At 39.4% G+C, this 25,474-nt stretch overlaps 1 protein-coding gene across 1 annotated transcript in view; it reads left to right on the top strand.

Annotated features, from left to right (window-relative positions):
- Positions 1–626: 626 nt before the first annotated feature.
- SCIN (scinderin) overlaps positions 627–25,474 on the top strand; it is a gene marked incomplete at both ends in the record, with an annotated part of 43,548 nt that continues 18,700 nt past the window's right edge. Inside the window, 4 exons of the mRNA XM_079538186.1 lie at positions 627–825; positions 3,870–4,024; positions 5,044–5,205; positions 17,356–17,505. Coding sequence (XP_079394312.1) covers positions 627–825; positions 3,870–4,024; positions 5,044–5,205; positions 17,356–17,505 — 666 coding nt within the window. The remainder of the gene's footprint in view (positions 826–3,869; positions 4,025–5,043; positions 5,206–17,355; positions 17,506–25,474) is intronic.

Here is a 25,474-nt window from a genome sequence, read left to right as displayed (position 1 = left end):
AGATGAAAGCAGCAATTGCTATAATTTTCATGCTATAATGATCTGCCATCATGGTAGCAATTTATAAGACAGACAGACAAGTAGGAAATAGGCTTGACCCTTTTGGACTGTTGTTGTACTATGTGGAGAAACACCAGAAAGGGAGACACAACCTCTGGGATTCACCTGGAATCTTCAAACAGATACCAGTATTTTCTCTTACAACAAACTTCTTGGCAATACTGGACACACAAAATAAAACTGAATTCTACATTTAGAATGGAGAAAAATTATCCCTTTGTAGCAACGGAGACTTTGGTTCTGCAGATGGTGGTCTGGCCCTGGAACAGTCTCTCCAGTGCAGTGCTCGTGGTCTCAAGCTGCCGGATTTCAAGGAGCGTGTGGACAAGGCTCTCAGACGTACGGTTTGGATTTAAGCGCTCCTGTGCAGAGCCAGGAGTTGGACTCGATAGTCCTTGCGGGTCCTTTCAACTCTACCTCCGCAACACAGCCACATGAACCGGAACGGCGCCGGTTGCCTACGGAGGAGGGAGGGCCGGGCCACAGCGTTGCGCTCCGCCTGGGGGCGGCCCCGGCGCTTTAAATGCGGCGGGGACGAGCAGTGCTCACCCAGCTCCGGCAGAGCTATGGCTCCTGAGCGGCCCCCGCCGGCCTTCGAGGGCGCCGGGAAGGAAAGCGGGCTGCAGGTATGGCGCGTGGAGCGGCTGGAGCTGGTGCCGGTACCTGCCAGCCGTCACGGGGACTTCTTCGTCGGAGACGCCTACGTGGTGCTGCACACCGTGCGCCGCGGAGCCGCCTTCGCCTACCGCCTGCACTACTGGCTCGGTAGGCAGAACTACTGGCTCGTTCCGGGGGAACGGAACGGGGCGGGGTAGGGGTACCGCCTCCCTGCACGGAGCGTGCCCGGGCTGCTTCTGGAGCATCCGGGCTGAAGCAGGAATATGGGGTATAGGTGATGCTGTGCCTGCCAAGGGGCACTGGGGGTGAGAACGCTGAGTGTGATGGGGAGGTGTGTGTTTGAGTGCTTTGTGGTATGGGTTTGGAAAAGTGGTGAAGGATCAAATTCAAGTCTTAGCTGTGTCTCACCAAGAATGAAATCCTGCCTCCACCAGGATGAAGAAGTTTCTTATCTTTGTTTCTGCCAAAACTTCAACTTAGCCTTCTCCTTATGGTATTGCTGCATAGTTTGGTGTCTCCATGCTGCCTTTTCCAGCCAGGCTGATCTTGCTTTCTAATGCTAGAGATTGGAAGTGAAGTCACCGAGCTTTCTGTAAAACCAGTTCTCTTTAACATTGCTGATTGCCTTGTAGAACCCCTCCCAAAGCAGCCAAGAAAAAGCTAACTGTGAAACAGATACCTGTCATGTGGGTAGACTAAAAGAGGATGTGTTTTAGGTCTCTTCCTCGTCTGCTGAAGGTTAATTGGACTTCCTTGTTAGTCATCGCCTGACCACGGCCTGAGGTCAGTTTCTTTTGCCGTTATTGTAAGGTTCGTGTGTGGGCCATCTCTGGATGCATGTAGAGGTCATAAAATTATTAAGATTGGAAAAGACCTCTAATTAGGATCATCTAGTCCAACAGTCAGCCCATCACCACCATGCCCACTGCACCATGTCCCTAAGTACTATGTCTACCCTTTCCTTGAACAACTCCAGGAACAGTGACTCCACCACTTCCCTGGACAGCCTGTTCCAATACCTGACCATTCCTTCTGGGAAGAAATTCTTGCTAATATTCGACTTGAACCTTCCCTGGTGCCACTTGAGGCCATTCCCTCTTGTCCTCTTGCTAGTTACATGAGAGAAGAGGCTCATCCTCACCTGGCTACAACTTCCTTTTAGGTAGTTTTAGGGAGCAACAAGTAGTGTTGCAGAGATGAGTCAATGTATATTAGTACTGCCATATCTGAGTCCCTGTGGGTCTCATTGTGCTTTATCTGCTGGGATTGTTTCTGCATAAATGTTTGAGGCTTGTTCAGCTTTGCATTTGTTATTGGTTATCCAGTTGGTGCTCTGGATAGATCAGGCTCTGGCAAGAGTATGATCAGAGATGGCAGTGTGAATGAGTTTCTGGCAGACGAGTCTATGTCAACAGTGCTGTTAGTCAGAAGCAAGGTTTGGCTTGTTGTGCCATTGCTAACAAAGTTAGAAGTACTTTAACTTGGGAGTTCAGGTTTATTAGACCTGTGCCAGGGCAAGCTGCAAGGACTGCCACTGGATATGAAGCCGAAACAGTGACTGATACTTGCAGTAATTATGAGTTGGCTGAAGACCTTTGGTTGTACACACTGCATATATCATTCTGATAGGTGTTGTAAATAGCTTTGGGCAATCTAGGCACACATCCCTATACAGCTGGCAGCTTGGCAGTAGTGTGGCAAACTGCTGGGAAATTCCTTCCTTCTCATGGGACACTCCAGTAGTGGGTGGAGATACCAAATGCTGCTGCAAGCTGTTAGCTCTGATCTGCCCTGCAGTGCTTTGTATTAGGTGCACAAGTAAGGGTAGTCACGTCTGGGGCAGGAGTCTGGGTTACTTTAGTAGTTTTGAATGATTCTTACCACTTCTTCCTTATGATTCTCACAAGACTTCTTCCTTATGAGCAAATGTTTTATAACTTGTGGGTAAAGAAGATGTCAGAGCGTCTTTCTGATGTCTTCTCATAAGCAATCCGTGAACAGTACAAGCAGTCAGTAACAGGCTGAGATGGAGAGAATTCCTGTACATTTCTGTATCTTACTTGTGTCACCCTGGTAACTGTTACTAAAAACGTTGTTGTTAAAGAACTCAGTAAATGCATAGCTGTTCACACTCATTTACAATTATATACAACAGTAGAATAGATATGTCCATAATAAAAGACAATCATAAACTTGTCAGCCAATGGGAGATCTCTTGGTTTAAACAGTGCTGTCATAAATATGGATGTAGGCTGAGACACTTCTGCATTTCTTGTTTTATATTTTCAGAGAAAACTTGCACTTTATCTCATAATAATAGCAATAAATTAAACTGGTAGGACTACAATTGCTCAACTGCACAAATTCACTGGACCTGGACCAAATTTTATGCTTTGCTTGAAAATTAAACCTGAATGCTGCAGCTGTAACATGCACTCAGGCTGGGAACCAAAAAATGTTCTCGGCCTCCCAGGTGTCTCAATTCCTGTACTGAATGGGGGAAATGTTTTCTCTTGAATTCATATGGTTATAGAGCCTTCTTTTTAGGACCATGGGGGACAGAGGCATATGCCCTAGAGAAATGTAAATTTTGGAGTCTGGAATTAAACAGCAGTCAGTTAGAAAATAGACATGCAAAGAGAACAGAAGTTACAGAACCTCTTCATCAAATATCTGGCTGTTGCCTGAGATCAGAGTCTTAAAGAATCACAGATCCCTCTTTCATTTACTTTCTAATGTTTAAACTTCCTACTCAGCTCAAGTGCACAATCTGTTTTAATAAGGGGATTTTGTATGTGAGTGACCAGTGTTGCAGTAAAAGGGTTTATTTTAGGAAAGAAAATATCAGGTATATAATTTGACTTAACTAACATCTCTTCACAGCATTTTGCTTAGGAAGACCTGGTGTTTGCGATTAAAGTCCAAAAATTATTACTTCTCTCACTTATATTCACTTAAATTATACTCTTTTTTAAAGAGAGAGAGTGCAAATAATTTTGGCTTTTTTTCTGTCCTTTTAAAGATAGATCTTCAAGCAGCAAATAAATTGTGAGTGACCTTGCGTTTGGTGGTCAAGGTAATGTGCAGTGCTTTCTTTCAACAACCTACTGGAGGCAGAATGTCACAATTTCTACAACAGGGTTCTAAATTATATTGGTTTTTTATAGACATAATACTTTATCTTATTCCAGGGAAAGAATGTACCCAGGATGAAAGTACAGCTGCAGCTATTTTCACTGTTCAACTGGATGACTACTTAGGAGGAAAGCCTGTACAGAGCAGAGAAATTCAAGGATATGAATCTAATGAGTTTGTGAGCTATTTCAAAGGAGGAATTAAATACAAGGTAAAGAGCCACCTGTCACATTGTCACTTTTTTTTTTTTTTTTTTTTTTTAGAATGTTTTAATGTTATTTCATCCAGATAATATGAAATATTTGTTATTGAAACATTAAAAATTGTTTCTTTAATGCTTAGTAGTTTTAGATCTACCTACTCTGAGCTGTTGAGTCCCTGTATTTGCATAGAGTGCCAGCTGCTTTATCAGTGCTCCTTCTGTTAAGTGCAGACCACTCCCAGGCATGCTTTCCATAATCCCCAATCAACTGATCATGAAGTTGCATACTCTTGTGTCTAAGGGAGCTCATGGGACACTGTTTAAGAGACAGCAGATCTTACAGAAACCACTTCTGTTCTGTAATCTGAATCATTTTCTTCAAATGAAGATCCTACTGTGTGTAAGTAGCAAAAAACATGAACAGTAGAGCAGACCCAGACCTCATTTCTGTCTAAAAAGTTAGCCTTTAACTTAGTTTATGGATTTTTAAATCAGTAATTTGGTCTTGCTTCCCCCTAGTTTGGTGGCTAGCTTATCTCCTGAAGGAATATTTGCAGCTTAGAAAATTGTAGATCTGCTATTCAATTACCCTCTCCCTTTATGCATATCCAGACTCTCAAAGCACTGGGACTGCTGAGATTTAAAGAAGTTGAGAAAACTATGCAGGACTGCACATTCCTTTGTTTTCCTTCAGTTATGTGATAGACTACTAACTTTTTCCTTGGCAAGGTGGTTAGGATTACAACATCTTCTAGTTATATAGGAGAAGGTGGTGAATCCTGTTCTTTCCTTTTCTGCACACTTATGAAACACCTTTGAAGCAGGGTGACATCTGCTCCCTCAGATTAAGACCTGACAGTTCAGCAACAGAAGTGTTCCCCACGTCTGTCTGGTCAGTGGTCAGCACTGTTAATATGTTTGCAGTTCTGGCTTACTGCATGAACTCTTTCCTGCTTGCTTCTCAGCTGCAGCAAAAAGGTAAGTTCAAAGAAATGAAGTAAAGCTTGGTGCTTTGTGTTTTTACTCAGGCAGGTGGTGTTGCCTCTGGATTTAATCACGTTGTTACTAATGATCTGAGAGCCCAGAGGCTTCTCCATATCAAGGGCCGGAGAGTTGTGAGAGCCACAGAAGTCCCCTTGACTTGGGCCAGCTTCAACAAAGGAGATTGTTTCATTATTGACCTTGGAAATGTAAGTCTTTTCCAAAGCAACTTGCACTGAAAAGTAGATGTACATTTCAGGGGAGAAAAGATGCTGCTGTAGGATGTAATTTTTGTTGTCGCAATGCTTTCAAAGCTCAAAACTGCTTTGAATGGTTTCTGAAGTATACACAGAGTGCTCAAGAAATAGTTATTTCCCACTTGAGGCATTGAGGGTATTTTTATTCATGTTTTAAGCATAAGCTGTTCATAGTGAGTCCTTACAGTGCTAAGGCAAATTGGACTTTTCCCTTAAGAGTACTTCCTTTTTTTTTTTTTTTTTTTTTTTTTTTTTTTTTTTTTTTTTTTATTTTGATTTTGACAATTTAAGAAATAGCTGCAAGATATGTTATCAAAACAAGCTAGTAATAAAATGTGTTGTAAATCTAGTTTTTCATGAGATTGCTTCTCAGAATCTCTACTCAGGTATAAGCACTCCTGTAGGACTTTCTAAAGGCAGTTAGGGAAGCTGAGTGCAGGAATGTATAGACAGGTAAGGGAAGATAATTCTGCTTGCTTCAGATGACCTAAGGGATTGTACTGTCACTTTAAAACTCATGTTAATTTTCTGATGCCACAGGTAGTTCACACTTTTTAGATACTAGTTATCAGTTTGAAGCTATTCTCATGTCTGATATACTGACATATACAAAATGCTACCTTGTAGATAATTTTTTTTTCATGTGCTTGTGCAACTGCAATTGGTCTTAGCTTTAACGCTTCACAAGGAAGTGGTCAGTGGCATCAGCAAGGTTTGAGAAGTTACTTAATGCACTGAGAAAAAAATCTCTTCTTAACTCATGTTACAAGTTCTACTTTTTGCTCTGAAAGCTCCCCACTGTTGTGATGAACGAAGATATTGTTATCACTTAGCCGTATTGATTATCTGTTACATTCTAATCATACTGCTTGCTGTGTTATCTGAATGCTGCTAAGCACTTCCTCCTGTGATGGTGTGGTCTGAGCATCTAAAACAGCCAAGTGATCAATATCCAAAATATTGTCTCTGAATGTCACTTTATATTAAGGAGGCAAAGAAGAGCTAAATTACCTATTCCTTTTCAGGGCTAACCCATGGGAGATGGGCAATTTAGAACTAACCATCAGTAGGAAATGCCTGCTTTTGCAATCAGGCTCTCAGGCTTGAGTTTTGTAGTTTGGAGTTACCCTTCCACAAACACCTAATGAAGGTGGGCGTGCTCCAGTCTGACTTCTCTTGGCCCTTACTGTGCTGGAGATGCCTCGTTCACCTAAAGCAATTGCTAAAGACACACTGCAGACATGACAGTGATGCTGAAATGTACTGTGGTTATATGGATGTACTGTGGGTGTTAGATATATAGCTTGGTGAGATGTATTGAGAGGAGAGTGCTGTCACTGGGCAATTTAAATGTAACACTTCAGATTCTTGTTTTTTTAACACGAACATGCATTGTGAGCCTTTTCTGGTTTCTTAGTATAACATCACTTTGGCTTCTGATTTCCTGACTGATAAGACATGTTAAGCAGCTATGTAATCCTATGCCATTTTAGGAAGAAAGATTAGATGTGCAAACATTTAGATCTTTACTGAGCTATGGAGAGCCAGTTGAATCACATGGCCAATAACAATGCTTAGCCTTGCTGAGCCAGTGGTGGTGTAAGGATTGGTTTTCTTGGATGGATAAAAAAATAAAAAGTATTTTGACACCTACTTGCAGCAATTTAATTATCAATTACTTTGTAAACCAGACCTTTCTTGAGAAGTGAAAAGGCAACATCTGATGTACTATAAAATGAAGAAGCAAGTCTACCTGAAGTGCCTGTTGAGAAATAGATGTGATACAAAACTTGCCCAAGATTTCCGCTGAATTTTTTTTTTTTTCTAAGAACTATATTTCAGGCTGAAGTAATTGTATTTCAGGTTGAAATTTTCCACTACTAAAAGTCCTTTGCAAATGGGTGATTCTTTTAAAGGAGCTCTTAATTTAATGTAGGAGTCCTTTAAAAAATATATATATATATATATTTTTTTGGCTCAGATTACTTAATAGAAATAAAATGAATCATTGATAAGGTCGTTCTTGAGTCTTGGGACTTATTTCAGGGCACTACTGGATCACTGTCTGACATTAATGGGTAGTAACTGCATAATGAGCTTATTGTCAGTGCTCTTACAAGCCTGTCAAATAAAAGGAGCTTCCAAGATGTACTTCTTCCAATCTCACAGCTAACTAGAAGGATGATCTCTGTGGTACTGCAAAACTACTCATGCAATACATTTTTTGTTGCACTATGTCAAGCTACTTATTTAATATAAGTCACCTCAGTTTTCCAGCTGAGCTCAACTAGTATGCTATTTTTGAACCTGTCATTTGAACAGGTAAGGGAAAGTTAAGTTAATAACAATCACAAATAAAACTGTAACTGACCACTAAGTCTTCCTTCTGATGATAATTCTTTGAGTTGAAAGTATTTGTGTGCATTTCCAGATAGCTAGATATGAGATCACAGTTCAGTTTGTGATGGTTAATATGAGAAGCTGTGTTGCTTACTAGATTGTGCTTGTAGTACTTAAAATATCCTGCCCAGGTCTTACCTTGCCTGCTTTGAACTTCCAAGGCTGGAGAAGGAAATAGCTTCAGATGTCAGAGAAACTCTGTCTTTGACAGGAGGAAAGTCAGTAGCCAGTGGGTATAGCCCTTCTGTTCAAACAGTCTTCTGGAAGCTTTCTTACATGAGCTATGTGACCACCACACTGATTCCTCTGTGCAGTGAGTGATCCAGGAGCATGCCTGAGGTGTCAGACTCTGACTTTCTTCTACAAGGAATGCCCATGCCACCTCCATGCTGAACCTGGGAAGTTATCCTGTTCCAGCAGCAGCTCAGGCAGGAAAAGTACAAGGCAGCTGCAAGAAGGCTTTGTACAAGCCTGGAGTAGAATGCCCCTTACCCTGTTGGCTTATGCTTCTTAGTGCATCCTGTCCAGGCACAGTTGTTCCATAGGCCTCACAGAAGCCATGGTGTTCTGCCGCATTACCCATCCAGTTTCTGGCCAGAGAGTGCTCTGCAGTTCACTATGCCCTGCTTGAGAAGCAGAAGGACAGTTGGTGATTCCTAATGGTCTTAACTGGTTATGTTCTGTGCTGTCCCTCTTTACACCTGGCACAGCTTGCCTACCTCTCAGCTGCTTTCATTAGGCACATTTTTTTATCCCTTCATCACCAAGGCAAGTGATTCTTTAAGCAGCATGACAGTGTGAAGACACTTTTAAAGTGGACAGGAAACTCCTCAGTATTGTGATGTTTACCATGTGTACACTGGTGCATAGTGGTGATGTACAAAGTATGAATGTTGAGGGGCACTGATGGTATGGGAAGAGCTGAAACATCTGGTCAGTGAGGGAGAGAGCAGTTAGCAAAATGCAGCAGAAGCAATGTGAGTAGCATACAATAAAACACGGAAGTGGTTGGGTTGTTGGTGGTGGAGGGTTTTTTTTTCCAGTTTATCACTTCAATTTTAGAAGCTCAACTAGAAAAAAGCTTTTTAAAGTTATGTCACTAATGACCAGCAAAAACACTCCCTAAGTTCAAACAGAGCTTTTGGAGTGTAACACTTGCTTCTCACTGGCAGCAGTACAGTGAGCTAAGTGTCTGCAGGGAGAGGGCTGCATGCCACTTGGCTTCTTGGAAAAAAAAATGCAGAGATGGTTGTTAAAAAATGTGCTGGTGAGGTGGTGAATACCAAGCAGTACTGAGGCTGGGCCTGATCTACGTTGGAAAGTTTCAGCAGCACAATGAGAGTTCTGCTAATAAAATGTTACCCATCTTCCCAAAGGAAAGAATGTAGAAGGCTAGATGATATCTATACCAAAAGTCAAGTAAATGCTGCAAGTAAACTGTACTGTTGTCCATCTTTCCTATTACTATGGTAGTGCTTATGTATTGACTTGTAACAGCCAAGAGGTTACTAATTTGAAATGTGTGTGACTACACTTTGTTATACCTTACAGCAGTCAATGCACACTGCTTTTCAAGGGCTCTGTGAATCAGAAATGAAAATTATGTTAAAAATTATGATGTCAAATACATCACAATACAGTGAGTAAAGTTGTCATGTATCTGTTTGGATGGTCTCACATGACTTCCTGACATAATTGGTATGTCAAGTGTCTTCTATAAAGGTGCTCGAAGGAACGCATCTAGCAGGATCACTTCTATATTGCAATTGCTTTTCATAAAAACTGAACTTTGTATATATATTAAAACAAATTTACAAGAACAAAATTATTTTTTTTTTTAATTGTTATAAAGCAGAACACATGCTTATAGTGTTATGACAGCAGGGTATGATTCAGCATCACATTGCAACTTTAACAGTTTGAGTTTTGCTTCTGTAATCTCCTTCCTTCTAGCCTATATTGTCTCTTCTAGGTGACTTTTCTCTCCCCTTAAAGAAAGCAGTTCAAAATCAGCATATGTATTGCTTTATAACAAAGTCACTGTTTGGGAATAAACAGGACTGGAAGAGCAGATTCTTGCATGTGGGAGTTCTATAGGTTTCTCTCTAGTTGCTTTTCCTGGCACTGTCACATTCAACTAGTCATGTCCTTTTTTTCCATGTTTTTCATTCATAGTTTCTCCTACAACTAACCTCTTTCCCATTTTCACCCAGCTGAGAAAACAATGCTTGTGTCGTAGCAGGAGGCTGTTAAACAAGTAGCAGAGGTTGAAGAAGTAAACAACTTTAGTGCTTTATTAACATCATGGACTTATTAACAGGTTACAAATGTGGCTGTAACTATGCACAGTGTATGTTAGTATTGAGTCATGTCATATTTTTCTGTAAATATGAGGCAATTATTTTTATAGTTTTAGTACTTTAACCTTCAGAGTTCTGGAAGTTCATCGGGAGAAAAAATAAATACTTCAGCCTTTTCTTCTTTTCAGCTGGAGTATTCAGGGTTTGTAGTTCCCCTAACTTTTCAGGGGTTGGAAAGCTTTTTTCTTTCCCCTTTCCTCCTCAACTTGTACACAGAAAACTGAAACAGAGACATCACTAAGACTGAGAGAACTTCTAACACCTTCAAGTTGAGGGGACTCACAAGAATTCAGTTAATTTTCTTCCTGTTGCTGTAGGAAATTGAGACGCCTTGCTGCTTGAGACACTGTTATTCAGAATGAATGTACTCCTTTCACTCAGTCTTTTTGCAGTGTGACGTAGCAACAGATATTCCCAGAACACGATGTTAAAACAAGCGTGAAGGAAAATATAGTGTAAGTATGCCTGTGGTACTTATTTTTACCCTGATAGTTTGTTCCAGTTGAATCAAGTGGGAGACTCCTAGATCGATTACAAAGATGCTGTTGTAACCCTACTAGGGCTAGGCTTCTGGTGGCCTATGCTGCATTCTGACTGAATGAATTCAGAGTGTATTTTGGGTAATCAAAACTCCACAGCTTTCAGAGGTTTTGCTGTATCACTGTTTTAACAAATGAAAGGCAGATTCAGTGTCTATCAGGCAAGGGGAAAAAAAACAATTTCAGTCTAGTGAATTTAACAGCCAAGACAGGAAAATATATTGAATAATTTAAAAACTGAGAAAAAATTTCCAGAAGCCTACATTAGCCTGGTTCAATCTAAACCTTCTTCTTGATGTATCTGACCATTCCTGAAAAATGTTAGTGAAGAAGTGCTGTTTGTAGTCGATTCTCAGTTTTACTGCTCGGTTATTTTTCCCACAATTTGAACTTGTTTTCTTGGTTTGGCACATGTTTATGGTTTTAAAGCAAAACAAAACCTCCACACTATTGCATTAGGTCTCTCGGTTTCCCAAGATTGTTTGCAGGTTCCCATTTTGTACTGATATCTTTCCATTCAATCTACGAACTTTAAGAGACCAAGACTTAACAAAGGACTGCTTCAACTATCATTAATGCTTGCTGTATCAGAGCAGCTGTTTATTACTGTATGTGAAGAGGATGAATGGAGCCTCAGATGAGTGCAAGCCAATTATTTTGATGCAACTATACAAGCATAATAAGATATGTATTGAAACTTTGCCAATATTTTTGTGTCCAACCTATCTCTAGCCACACTCAATATAGCAATATTCTTTTTCCAATAGGAGTGTCACCTCCTTTGGTCACTCTCTCGCCACAGCTCATCTCCTGCTGACCTCCTTCTTTACAGGCCTCATCAGACTTTCTTCTACACAGACTTCCTTCTACTGAACCACTGCAGTACCTTTGTGATGTGATTATTTGCCCAGGCTCTGGTCTGATCGAATGTATAAAAAGAAGAAGTTAAGCCTCAGAGAAAAAAGGAATTCAGGGAATAACAATTTTACAAGCCTTCTTTTCTTGCCTTTAGTCATTTTAGGGGTTGTGGGTGTAAAGATAACATAGTATCATATTCTACATGAGTAAGCATATTTGAATGAAATGTTTTTTCTTACGCTAAGCCCCTCTGCTTCATAGTTATGTCTCTGTACTTAATATCCTGGTTTACAGGAACATCCTGACTGATGAAATTCAAGTCAGAATAAGCTATGTCATGCAGACAAAGCAGTATCCACTCCATAGATTTAGCTGACTCTTAAACTACGAGTGTTATTTATTGATTTATTTTCTTAAGTGAGGTATAATTGCATTATGGGAGCATGTTTTAGTGTAGATGTGAGTGAAGATGAACAGGTTTACTTTACATCAGGGCCTGCCAACGAAGAATGGAGACGCATTGTCTGACAATACTTGGCTCCAAGTCTTTCTTTAAAACTTATATTTTTAACTATTTTAAGATCAGTGAGACTTGATATTTTAAATATTTTTCTATCAAAATTGAAGCTTTGAATTTGTTTTAAATTACTTCTGAAAGCTCCTTAGCTTAGCTGTTTAATGTCCATTCCTGTAGGAGAATGCAAATCAGGAGTATGCTATGGACTATGAGGTAGTTGTACTAGACTATATTACTAGGTACTTAAGAGAAGATATGGGATCGGAATGTGTATGTTCAGGAAGTGTTTATAGCCAGAATAAAAGTGAATTTTTCACCAATATAAGCTTTTTGGCTTTTGCTTTCTTCTCCTGGTCAAAATTCATAAAAAAGGCGTGTTTTTCCCTTGTGCCAAACTAAGCTGGCTACCAGTCAAATACAGAGGTGGCTGTGTATTAGAAGGGAAAGCTTGTTTTTACGTTACCTCTGAAATAAGTAAGTTTCTATTTTTCCTCTTTTAGCTCTATATCCCATTTGGAGCTGGAGCAGTGGGGCAGGAGTTGCGCTTTCACAGTCCCACTCCATACAGGGAAAAGTGCCAAAGCACTGTTACTCAGTTACTTGACCCAAAAATAATCATCCTGCAGCATGTTTCTGTACAGAACTGGGGTCACTCTTTTAATGTACTCTTTTAATGTGTATATCTAAATCTCATGATTTTCTTAAGGTCACTGTGCAGCCCAGCAACTGTCAGGAGTAAAACCCTTGACTCCTGATTCCTGTTGCTACTTCATAATTAGGAAACCCAACTGCCCTCCTACAAATCTTGTAGATGTGACGGGACCTAGCAGTGACTGCAGAGCCCCTGGCACAAACCTGTTTTGCTTTCCTGATCTCTCTCAGGAGCTATGGAGTGGTCACTGTGATTATTCATGGCAACATTTTCCTCAGTAACTGTTATACTGCAATCCCATGAGGATATTGATATCAGTCATCAATATCAAGTAATAGAATAGGTCTCTTCCACAGCATTTCTTTTAAACTTTGTTAAAGAGATTAAAAAGAAGAAAAAAAATGCTGCTACTGTAACCTTCTGAAAATAAACTGGGCTTGGCACAGGAATTACTGATGAATGAATGAAGTTCCTTTTTTTTTTTTTTTCCCCAAGTGAACTCTTGGTGTCTATTTTCGTTATATTGGAAACAATTTCTGTCAGCCTACCAATTCAAAATAAGGTTAGCAAAACAATGCTAAAAATAGGGAAGGTATAGTACAGCTAAGAAATTGTGAAAGCACTGAGTGAGTTAAAGGCAAATACCATGCCTATAGGGTTACCTATAAGATCTACCCTAAAGGCCATGCTTATATCTATACCTAAAAATAAATGTATGAATAATAACATAATACAAGCCAAAAGCTCAGTGGCATGTTGGATGTAGGAAAATATAAATATTAGCCTTGTCAAGAAGTTATTATAGCTTTTAAACTTGTTTTCCTCCCCTCTTAGAATAAATAGTTAAAACCACAATCTAACTAGAGACAGAAATGAATAAACTGTATCAAGAAGACAAATGTGTAAGTATCCCCCCGAACTTCTATCATGAGCCCAGAAAATGAGATATAAATTAAAATGATTGAGAAAATGATTTTACTTTGAAATCAGAGGTAACTAAATCAAAATATCAAGGGGCTTGTAGCACTGGCAGTTACACACTTGTTTAGTACTTGTGGTTATTATAGTAAAATGTTATGGTCTTTAGGACACTTTTATGACTTCAAGCTTCTCACTTCTTCCTATTAAATTACATGCTCAGTACCCAAAGTTTAGATGTCAGTATTAGGAGAGAATGCTATCTTTATTCTCAAATGCATAAAACTTTCAGACTCTCCCTTCTCTAGCATTTTAAACCTTTAAACTGTTATTTTTTAATAATGAAGGAAGGTGGAGCTTTAGGGATGGATATACTATTTGTGAACTCCTGGTCTAGGATGTTTTCAGATGCTGCTTGTTGATCCAAGTTTTTTATGCTGCAGGAGAAAATTTACTACATGAAGTTTCTTGAGGTTTTATCTGATAAAATTTCATACTTATTTTAGTTAAGGATAAATATTTAGGCCACATTATTTTGTGAGACTGTTTCCATAGTTTAAAAATTACCATTCCCCTTCCAAATCCCAGAAAATGAAACAACTTTATTTTGAAAATTAAAGTGCATAAATTTTATTGTCTTTTGCAAAGAGAAGTTTGATTATTCAACATTATTCAAACTGAGAAAATACTGAGTACTTTTAACCTGTAGTCTGCAAGTTGGGCCTTAAAATTAGCTCAGGTTAATGAGATTAATTTTTGTGTGTGTGTGTGTGTTTTCTCATGTAGCAATAAAATAATAAGGTTTGCAAGTAAAAAAACAACAACAACAAAAAAACAACCCAAATCCTCTGTTGTAGCTTTTGAAGGTCTTTCTCCTTCCTCCAGCTGATCTGAAGCATAGAGCTGTTGGTTTAGAGAACTCAGTTTAGTTGCTTATTGAAGGCAAAGGGGAGAGCATACTGTGAGTGGGGGTTAGCCAGGACATGCTGTGCAAGGGGACCTTTAAGAGATGCTAAGAAAGGAAAAGGTGTATTTATTGTCTGAGATGTAAAGGTCTTCTTAATTTGCAGTGACAATTTAAGTCACGCAATATCCTGTGTAGTTAGTAAATATTCATTTTGTAGATGAGAATGTTTTTCTGAGGTTGCATGGCTGGTTACCAAAAGACCAAGAGAAGGCTGTTGAACTTTTAACCTTTATGAATGAGTGATCTCTGTGAATTTCAGCATACACACTGAGATAAGGCAATATTTGCCCAACTTCTCTGTGTCATCATCTTCCTTATTTCTTAGGGTGTAAGAAATAAAGAATTCCTGTTACATCACTCATGGCTCTTATTTTCTCATAATTCAAATATGCTCAATTAGGAGGTAGGCCAAGATAAGAAGTAATTAAGTTTGAATAATGAAATTCTCCGAAGCTAAAAGTCTGTGTTTTGAGAAGTCTTCCAGAACTTGGGAGAGGATGGCTGAGGCAGTGTATTGCTATAAGAATGATATTAAAAAATCTGTTTGAGTTGAAACTTTTGTCTTTTTACATATAACCAAGACAGTCTTTTATTAACAACTTAGAATTCTGTTTCCTTGAATCTGCACAGATATTCTTTTGTGGAAATGTCATAATCAGATTTAAGATAGGTTTCAGACCTGAAGCCAAGAATGGGTCTCAGATTCTGGACACTTAAGTGTGATAGTTATTTAAACCAGAATTTGGAACTTTTTTTATTTTGTCTTGAACCTATAATCAGAAGATTGATAAATCCGGGGTGAAAACCCTATTGCTTTAACTGTGTAACATCTGCAAGTTGAAAGCAATGTAGTTCTGGGAATCCATGTAATCCTGATGTAACCTTAAGGCATCACTGCTGAGAGAAGCTTCCTAAAGGAAGGGAAGGGAATTTGGCTGTGAGATCAGTCAGGTGTTGTTTTTATTTATTTATTTATTTATTTATTTATTTATTTATTTATTTATTTAGGAGCATTTCCAAGCTGGTTTTGGAAAGTAATTATCAGAAGTTACTAGTGCTATTTTGTGTACAAGTGGCATCATTGTTAGCTGTCTTCTAGAAGTTTGTATCTGCTACTGCTGAGTAACAGTACTTATTCTCCCACTCATTTCAAACCACCTTTTCGAGTACTGTTATGTAATGATAATAGGAAGTACTATTAAATGATGATAATAGTATTAAATTAATACAAGTAAATAGTGATAATAGGGAAAAAAAATCTCAAAAAGCTTTTATGAATTTGATTTTCATTTAAAATGTAAGTTTTATAGAATTGTATGTATATAATAAAACTTAAACATCTGTAAGTTATTCCTTATTATTTTCAGTGCAGTTGAACACAAACCAGTTCACCCTTTTTAATGCTGAAGACAAATGTTTACCTTTATTGTTGCTATTGGACTATTTGAATCATGGCAAGAAGAATCAAATGACTTTCTTCCAAAAGGATGGAGGAAAAAAACTCAGCCAGCTGAGCTGATTCATATATTTTGCCTATCTTCTCCCAGCTCAGCCTCTAGGGGACGTGCAATTTATATTCTGCGTCTTAGCAGTTTTCATCAAGGCTGAAATTTAAATTCTGTATCCTGAAACACTTTGTATTTAGGATGAAGCACGGGACATGCCAGAACTGAGGCTCCTCTGTCTGCAGTGTGGCTGGGTTTGATGACTTGTCTTAGGCTGCTTCTGGTGGCCCTCCTTCCTGAGAGGTGCCTCAGTAGACATGCTCGGTTCTGAACAAATTACACTTTCCGTGCTATGTGGTGGGCCTACCTACTCACTACCTGTTCAGCCAGATGAGATGAAGGGCTTGAAAGCCCATAAGATATTTAGGAGGGAGCTGCTACCTTCAGAGTGTTTTCTCTGAAAAGTGAAGACCCACTGCTGTGGTGTTTGAGGAGTTCCCTTTAAAGGTGGCAATCCCAATTGGGTGATTGCTCTGTGTAGTTTGTTCCTAGCTGCTGCATTTTTTGCATGCAGACATCTCTTACAGATGTGACTTTTGTCTGTGCTATAGTCAGTTCCTAAGGCAGGAAGGTATACATCCATCTTGTTTTAAGTAACTTGATTACAGTAATAATCACAAAAAAAAAGAACTATGTATTTCTAATCTGTAAATCTCTGTAAGTTGTCTATAACGTCAATTGTGATAACTACAGTAGGAAGAGCTCATATTTATCCAAGGTTAATAAACTTTTATGAGCACTGCATCAGCTGTACCCCAAGGACAAATCTCCAAGGGAGGAAGCCTTATTGAAAATGCCTGTGACATTGATTTGCACTTGAGCTGGAGTTTTGATGCAATGAGTGACAAATTGAGTTGAGTACATTACAAGTATTGTACAGTAAAAGGTCACAAAAAAAAAAAAAAAAAAAAAAAAAGATTAGAAATATACAACTTTACTTTTGAGGTGCAGATACAATGAATTTTCCGAGATTTTAAAATGATTTTGTTTCTTGCCAGAGACACGAGCTGCCACTGTTAAAATGACATAGAAGAGGAATTGCTGTTGTAAAATAAAAACACTTTACAGCAGCAAATTTAGGTGTTTTGGGGTTCTTTGGATAGTTGAAGATATATCTCTATTTCGGGCAAAACTTGGACAAATCAAAACTGACTATTGTGAGATTGAATGATATTCTAAAATGTAGATACTGACTTACATTATATAAATATCTTGCTTATTGCAGATATCTACATGACTTAGAAATGTTAAAGATCTGCTGAAAAATATAACTTCACTGATATTCTGCTGGTTAGCTGCAGTCAGATAATTATTAATAAAATACTGATTTCATGATTTTGCTGTGTTGAAACCTTGCTAACATATACATGCTTTGAATTATTTTAGGAGATCTATCAGTGGTGTGGCTCTTCGTGCAACAAATATGAGCGCCTGAAGGCCACTCAAGTTGCTATTGGCATTCGGGACAATGAACGAAATGGGAGGTCCAGATTAATTACGGTGGAAGAAGGAAGTGAACCAGATGAACTCATAACGGTATTGTATTGTATATATGCAGTTACTGACACAGCTGTGAATAAGAGTGCTGTTATACTTCAGGAGCTTAACAGGATTGGGTTCAAAATTGGGTTCTGCAAGGAGTCCAGGAGCTCGGAGAGAGTTAAGCTGCAGTACACCAGTTTAGATGACTTCTTGCTACCTTACCCCAGTAGTAGTAAGATATCAGGCAGAGGAATAAGAGATCATTAACTAAAAATATTCTTCTGAGAACTAAATGTTTGCTTTTTAGAATTATCCATAGGGTAACAGAACTAACAGCAGAGCTCATGCCTGAACCAAACTGTCTGCTCTGTGTGAGGAAAAAGCAGCATCAGGGTCAAGCAGCAGATGGAAGTTCTATTTCCAGAATGTCAAAACGTAGCAAATTGCGTGAAGCTTCATAGGGTCAAGCACACTGTGTGGCATCACCATTTCCACTATAAACTGTTATGTACCTGGTCTCTAATAAGTCTAGGGAGTCTCCTCCTCATGTTTAGACTAAAGTTTGACCATATATCTAAAAAACAGAATTCAGATACCTTAACAGAGATGATCAAAGTAAGGTGGAGAAGAACAAAATAAAAAAATTAAAAAAAACAATTTATGGAATTTTCAGATTTTGGAAAACATTAGCAAGTGCTGGTGAGCTGTTCCTCTTGCATGGTAATAACAGCATTGTAACTTGACATTTGAGTGCTAAGTTAAGCTTTTTAATTCATTCTCTGACAAGAAGGAAAAGGTAAACAGGGTCATAAAGCAGTCCTTCAGTAAAATGGAAAATGTTCCAGTAGAATATTATCTCACATTTCAGATTAACTTCAGGAGGTAATGCTGAATGGTTCTTGCTGGTATACCTTTATTTGTGATGGTGTACATACTCAGTTTTGGCTCATGGAATGTGATTAATATTGGTTTAAGCAGTAAAGTGAGTAGTATATATTTTACTTTAGTAACAATGATGAAAAGAGCACAGACTGATGATTAGAACAAAAGTCCTGCTCCTTATTTGCAATGTGTGCTCAGTTTGCAGCCTGCCTGGGCTGGGTGGCACTGCAGGAAAATGCTATCAAGCACATTCCCTCTGACCCAGCCCATCATGAGGTTGCTGCTGGAGGCCTTGCATGGGATTTCTAATAGGCTTATGATGAGTTGGGAGTGTGGATCAAAACAGCTGCACTTTGCACCTTTTATCTGGCTCACATTCAACTGCAGACACAATGTTAGCTCCAGCAAGGACATGGGTGGCTGAGGGCTGCTGCCAACACCCAGTAAGGATGTGTGTGGCCAGGTCATGCTGGCCCCACCCTGGTACCTGCTTGCCAACTGTGTGCAACTTGTTTTGTAGAGCCTTGAGAGTAAGAGCAGGAAAAATGCCAAGGTTGCGTTTTAATCTTGTCACATGTTGTTAGTGTATGAGAATAAATCATTTCACTGCTTGGTCAACAATGTATGAAGAAACTTCAACTTCTCCTTTTGGGAGAAGGCTTGGCTGCCTTGGTTATTTGAAAAATCAAGTGGCTAAAGTGGAGAAACTGCTGCTGCTCCTGCTCAGTAACTGTGACTGCTCCCCGCAGCTGCAGCTGCCCATAGTGAAATCCACTGACTGCCAACTCTGTGCACTGATTCTTACGTGTAAACAGCTGAATAGTTGCTCATTCTGCTGGGCTTTAGGCCTGAATGCTCAAATTGTGTTACAGGAAATTTTTCACCTGCATGGGACTAATCTAAAAATAGGTCTTGGCAATCATGAGTCAGTTTGGTCACTGTAATGTGACCACGTTAGAGTTAGAGCTAACTCCACTTCTTTTTTTCTTTAAACCAAAAAGAACACTAAATATATTACTTTAAAGCTAATTTGGGACCAAATCCTCAGTTTCTAGCCCAGTCAGAAGTTGCCTTGGGCCCTGCTTTGAGACCAAGGCTTGTCCTGACTGCTTGCATTAAAAAGCAGGGATTTCATAGCACTGCATTTGTGTACCAACAGATCACTGAGATAACTGAGTGTGGCCACAATAACAGGTACCTGTGTTGGGGACAAACAGTTTTCTAATTGTTTTTGAAATGCCAGCTTTAGTTCTGTAGAGAGGACTAATTGAGAGAGCTAGATTTAAAAAAAATAATTTCCCATTTACTTTTTCAAACTATTTCCCATAACTCAGCATGTGGTGAGTGGGATGAGTGAATGACTGAGGTACTCTATTTCCTTTCTTCAGTAAAGTTATTGTCTGTGTATGGCAAGTGAAGTGCGAACTGTGCCTGTGCTTTCAGAGCAATAGCAAGCAGGTGAAAGAAGAAATCAGAAATGTCAGAAAGTTTTGTAGTGGGCCAACAAGCTGATGCTGCTTGCAGTAATGCAAGGAGCAGCATTCTGTTCCAAGTCACCCAAGAGAAAGATGGAAGACATGCAGTCCTCCACACATTTCTCATCAACAGCTTGATCTGATATGCTAAGATGGAGTTGAAGAGAAAGTCTTAACATGTTTGCTTTCATATTTTAGTGTAATGTGAAATATTGCACACCTGAAATATTTTTAGATTGACAGTGTTCTAGCTATATAGCTGCTCTCCCCAGGCATCTCAAGCAACAGTAACAGTCTCTGTGTGGCAGAGCAGAGTAATCTGTAGGGTATAAGAGCCAATTAAAGGATAGGATAAACTGAGTTTTCACTAAACTGTGCATTGATCCTGCAACTTCTACTTAACCATCTGTTCATGAAAGGAGGTTGAAGCGAGGTGGTGGTCAGTCTCTGCTCCCAAGTAACAGTGATAGGAGGGAGAGGTGATATCAAGTTAGGCCAGGGGAGGTTCAGGTTGGATTTAGGAAAAAATTATTCTCAGAAAGAGTAGTGAAGTATTGAAACAGGCTGCCCAGGGAGGTGGTAGAGTCACCATCCCTTGAGGTATTCAAGAACCATGGAGATATGGCACTGAGGAAAATAGTCTACAGTGGACACAGGCATGGGTTGGGGGTTGTGCTAGACAATTGGAGCAATCTTTCCAACATTAATGATTCTGTGATCTCACACTTTGAGGATGGTTCTTGTTTCCTACATGGTCAAAGCTGTCTGATCCTTTGGGCTGTTTTATTATTTTCCTACAAAGAATTTCTTTAAAACTGTGGAATTGTTGCAGTTTTTATTGCTGACACTTTTGGTTTTTATTTTATTTTTGTAATGGCTGAAACAGTGAAACGTGAGAAGCTTCACTGCTGGGGTCTAAACCCACAAGAAAATGAAATTTTGCCTTAAAAAAAAAAAAAAGAAAGAAAAAAAAAGAAAAGAAAAGAATGACTTCTGTGTTTTTATTATTTGTGGTCGTCCTGTGCTTCTTTTTGTTAGAGTTCTATGGGCCTTACATCAGATGCATGTAAACTCAATTTTCATAAAATATTTCTGTAAATATTCACCTAGTTTAAATGTTTTTGAGCCACAGAGGATCCTCTTTGTCCTTTCTGATAACACAACCTACTTCTCCTTCTTTTCTTTAAAGCTCCTAAGAAATGCTTACTGCTCAGAATTCCTGAATGCTATTGTGTTCAATAATGATAGGATGAGAAGGAATGGCCTTAAGTTGTGCCAGGGGAGGTTCCAGTTGGATTCTATTAGGAAAAACCTACCTGAAAGAGTGGTTGGGCACTGGCACAGTCTGCCCAGGGAGGTGGTGGATCCACCATTCCTGCAGGTACAAGAAATGTGTAGATGTGGCACTTAGGGACATGGTTTAGTGGCAGTACTGGTGGTAGGTGGATGATTGGATTAGATGATCTTAGAGGTCTTTTAGAACATTAATGGTACTGTGAATGATGATTGTTACATAGGAGCAGGATTGTTGCAAGGAGCAGGGAGCAATGAGCTCCCCTTATCAGATGCCTGTTCTTTTCCTGGAAGACAGCAAGAGCAGGCTCTGCAGTCACAACACTGTAAAAACAAGCACTGCTACAGCTGCTCGCCTAACACTTGCATTTCTTCTTGTTCCCTTGTTCTTTATTATATTTGTTTTGTAAACAGAGGAGTGGAGGAGCTGTGGGGGTGAGGGTAGCACAAGAGGAAGAAGAAAGGTTATGACTTCTCTATAAAACAGACAGCAGGTGTTTGCTAGGTATCATATAAGCATTTAATTGCTTATAGCTTCTGTGTGGTTTTACTGACAGGCTGTATGCTATGAATTGAATGTTAAAAAAAAAAAAAAGAAAGAGAAAAAATGTTCACAGTTTTTTCAGGGAATTCTGTGCACAAGTACAAAGAATTGGCTGGACAGTGAGATGCACAGAGAAGAGAGACAATAACTAAATTTTAACACCAATATAAAGGCTTAGGAAAGCTGATGGACGGAAAACAGCAACAGCAATGTTACTCAGACCCAGAGACAAATTTGAGTCAAGTTCACATCTCGGAAAGATGAATGCACTTCCTCATGAAGTGGTTGGAGTATACGCACATGTCTGCAAAGATAGAATTCGGGTCTTCATCTCTTGAATGCTGATGGAGAGGATATGAACTCAAAATATTCCAGGGAAAGTTAGCACACATGCATGTGTAACTTTCAAGGCTCCTCCTTTCCCATCTGAAAAATGGAAGCTTAATTTTTACACTGTTATATTAAATTTGTGAGGACTGTGGATGTGAATTTAAAGTTCAAAACCCTTGTCCTGCGGGGAGCCAGAAGCAATGACATAGTTTATGTTCACGTGGCAGAGCATCTCTCCTTCATTAAGGGCACTCCTGTTTTTTGCCAGGAGTTTTTTAATTTGCCTAAAATTTGCCCTGGCAGGACTCTGTTGTGCAACCTGCACTCAGACTGCACATGGCTTGGATCTTCCACTGACTTGACTTCAGAATTGCTTAGCAAATTTCCAGGTCATTGCTTGGCCCAGTGTTTTCCCCAGGCCTAAATCAGCAGGGGTTTGCCCTGAAGGGCAGAGGCTGGCCAGGAGGACTCTTCAGGAGTGTTGTGAGTTACCAATCATGATTTTCAAGCTGCAGTTTTCAATCTTGGCTGTCTGAAGGCAGGTGATTAAAGGGAACTAAATGGGAGCTGCAGGTGGCATGTACCTCTGAAAGTCAGGTTTGTAATCATGCCTCTGAATGCAAATTTCACTGCCTGCATTGGTAACTTCAGAAAATGTTCAAGAGTATTGCACTGCATGGCATGAGCTAAATTCTTTATGAACTGCTTCAATAATAAATTGTTGAAAAACTGATTTCTTATGCTAGAAAAGATGCCTCTATACAAGTATTTCAGTGAATAACTAGAACCAGCATGAATTGCTGCAAGTACTTGCAATTTAATTATAGCTTATCTCATTTACATTCTTGTAGGTGGGAAAATTTCTCATATTTGTTTTTTTTTTCTGCAGCTATAGCACTTGCAGGGTTGCCATGTTAGTCAATTACAATTTTATAATTACATGTTAGAATACTAATGGAGTTTGTAACAGCTTTTTTCTTTTGTGTGCTAGGCTATTAAGAAATCTACTGATGAAGAAATGCTATAATTTTCAGTCATTAAATGAGCATAATTAAGAAGACAAGACCAAAGGAAAGAGTTTTTAGCAGTTACTTTCATGCACTTTATAGCATCTGGAGATTTCATGGGGAAGAACTGAAAATTTCTTTACTGCATAAAAATCTCAGAGATATTTGTTCCTGAAATCCAGCATGTACCCAAGAAATAGGCACCTGAGAAGAATTTTTTTTTTCCTTTTTTTCTTTTCTTTCTTGCAGGGACCTGTTTAGTATTTCTACTATAACCAATGTGTAACACTGTAGATATAGGTGAACGTAGTTACTGCTTTTACTGCAAAGCTGGTTTTTAGGGAAAGGTCTTTTGCTCACATTACTGCTTATGACTTTGATGCCACCTGGTTGTAACTGTAAGAACAGAAGACAGGTCAAATCACATGAGAGATTTGAATATTTCAGTAATCAGGTATAGAATATCTGACTTGAAGAGCAGGAAGTAATACCCCCTTCATTTAACACTTTGGCTACATCACACAAAATTTGAAGTGTAGGAACTTGGAAATCAGTGAGTGGAGGGCACCTAAACCATCAGGGTAAATGGTTTCCGGAGTTGAGTAGGCTGTATCTTCGGTACATCTATCTAGGGATAGAAATATTCTAGCTTTCTGTTTTTGTGTTCTGACACATATTTAATTTATTTTAAGTGTCAGTAGGAAGCATTAGCAAAACTCTATCAACGCACTCTGATTTGCTTTCTTAAAAATTAGGATCAGAGTTTGTGCTCTCTCTCAGGTGCAGAAGTCTCATTGTCATTCCAAGACATTCCCCTGGCACAGTTGAGCTATTGGGCTGTATGGAACTGGAAATGCTCTTTGTGAATTCAGCAAGTTGGGTACTGGAAAAACATATCAGTGCTCTGGGCAGCTTTTTCCATTTTTTGTCTTGAGTTCTGAGTGCTGAAACGCTTTGCTATAGCTCCCACTGCTCACTGTGATGCTGTGTATCACTCTTGATCCTTTCATCTGCTCTGCCTCTCCAGGGAGTCCTCGTTTTCCAGCAGGGATGCTAGCTGTTGCCTGCACCTTTCTCCCTATTCTGCTGCTTCAAGCTCCTTAGGGAAGTTGCCAGACTCCAATTTTCAACCTCCAGTTCAGCCTGGCCTGTCGCAGCCTGGAAACCAGCCTGCATGGTGGCATTGCAAAAGATTGCAAGTGTGTGCTTAGAGAACAAAAAAGCTGAATGTAAGCAGTGCCTTATGTGCCTGAGGCTTTCCGTTAGCATTAGTTACTGATTTATTTCCATTAGCTATTTTCTAGTACACAAGCATACAGTAACTTGTGCAGCACACAGAGCTTTAAGACTGAAGGCTTACAATTCAGGTCTGCAAAGCTCCAAAGACTTCAATGTTCCAAGAAAGCAGCTAAATCTGGCATCTCTTAAGTCAAGGATGTGTGAGGGTCTCTGTGGGTCTCAGTTGTAATGCCTTTGCTGGTATTTGAGGAGGCTTTAACAAAAAAAAAGTTAAAAAAAAATATAGAAAGGATTGGTATAAATGGAAAAAAGATGCAGGGGTAATTACTTACTGTGTTTATAATTATGCTGTGGGTAGGTGGGTGGCTGAACAGCTTAATTTTCAGTGTTCAGTGATGGTAACAAAGAGTTTCCATATTTGTTATTAATGTAGTGTGGATAGAATCATAGAAAAAGGGTTGAAAAAGACCACAGTGACAATCTAGTTTCAATCCCCCGCTATGTGCAGGGTCACCAACCACCAGACCAGGCTGCCCAGAGCCACATCCAGCCTGGCCTTGAATGCCTGCAGGGATGGGGCATCCACAGCCTCCTTGGGCAACCTGTTACAGTGTGTCACCACTCTCTGTGTGAAAAACTTTCACCTAATATCCAACCTAAACTTCCCCTGTCTCAGTTTAAAACCATTCCCCCTTGTCTTACCACTATCCACCCTCATTTGCCCTCCCAGTTTCTCTGTCATGGGTGGGATCACTGTTTATCTTGGAGACATCCAAAAAGCTGGGTGTTTGAAGATGACAGCTGCAAGAGTTTCCCCAGCTCATGGTAGGAACTCCCAATCTCGAAGGCCCAGTGGGACAGAGGACAGTTTGCTTTATCTCTGAGCCAAACATGATTCTCTCCAGACTGATCTCAGTGAGTTCTTGTGAACGTGTTATTTTGTGGCTGTTTCACAGAGTAGAAAATTGATGTTAGAACAGCATTATCACATGAAGTCAAGACTTCGTATTCAAATGATTAGAGATATGCAAAATTGCAAATACTACATGATAAGCTGCCAAAGCCTAATGCCCTATTTTTACGAGTTAAACACAGAGCTATGAATAAAATTACATTTTGCATTTGAAATTCCTGAGAAAACAGAAACTGGAAAAAAATGTAGGCCATAATTTCTGCATCAAAAGTGCCACGAGCAACTGATGTGTTTTGCTATTATGCAACATTCTGAATGCATACAAATCAGGTTTAAACCT

Source organism: Tetrao urogallus, assembly GCF_951394365.1.
Source record: "Tetrao urogallus genome assembly, chromosome: 7".
Classification (NCBI taxonomy): domain Eukaryota; kingdom Metazoa; phylum Chordata; class Aves; order Galliformes; family Phasianidae; genus Tetrao; species Tetrao urogallus.
Note: the sequence above shows the minus strand (reverse complement) of the source record. Positions and strands in the feature narration are given on the sequence as shown.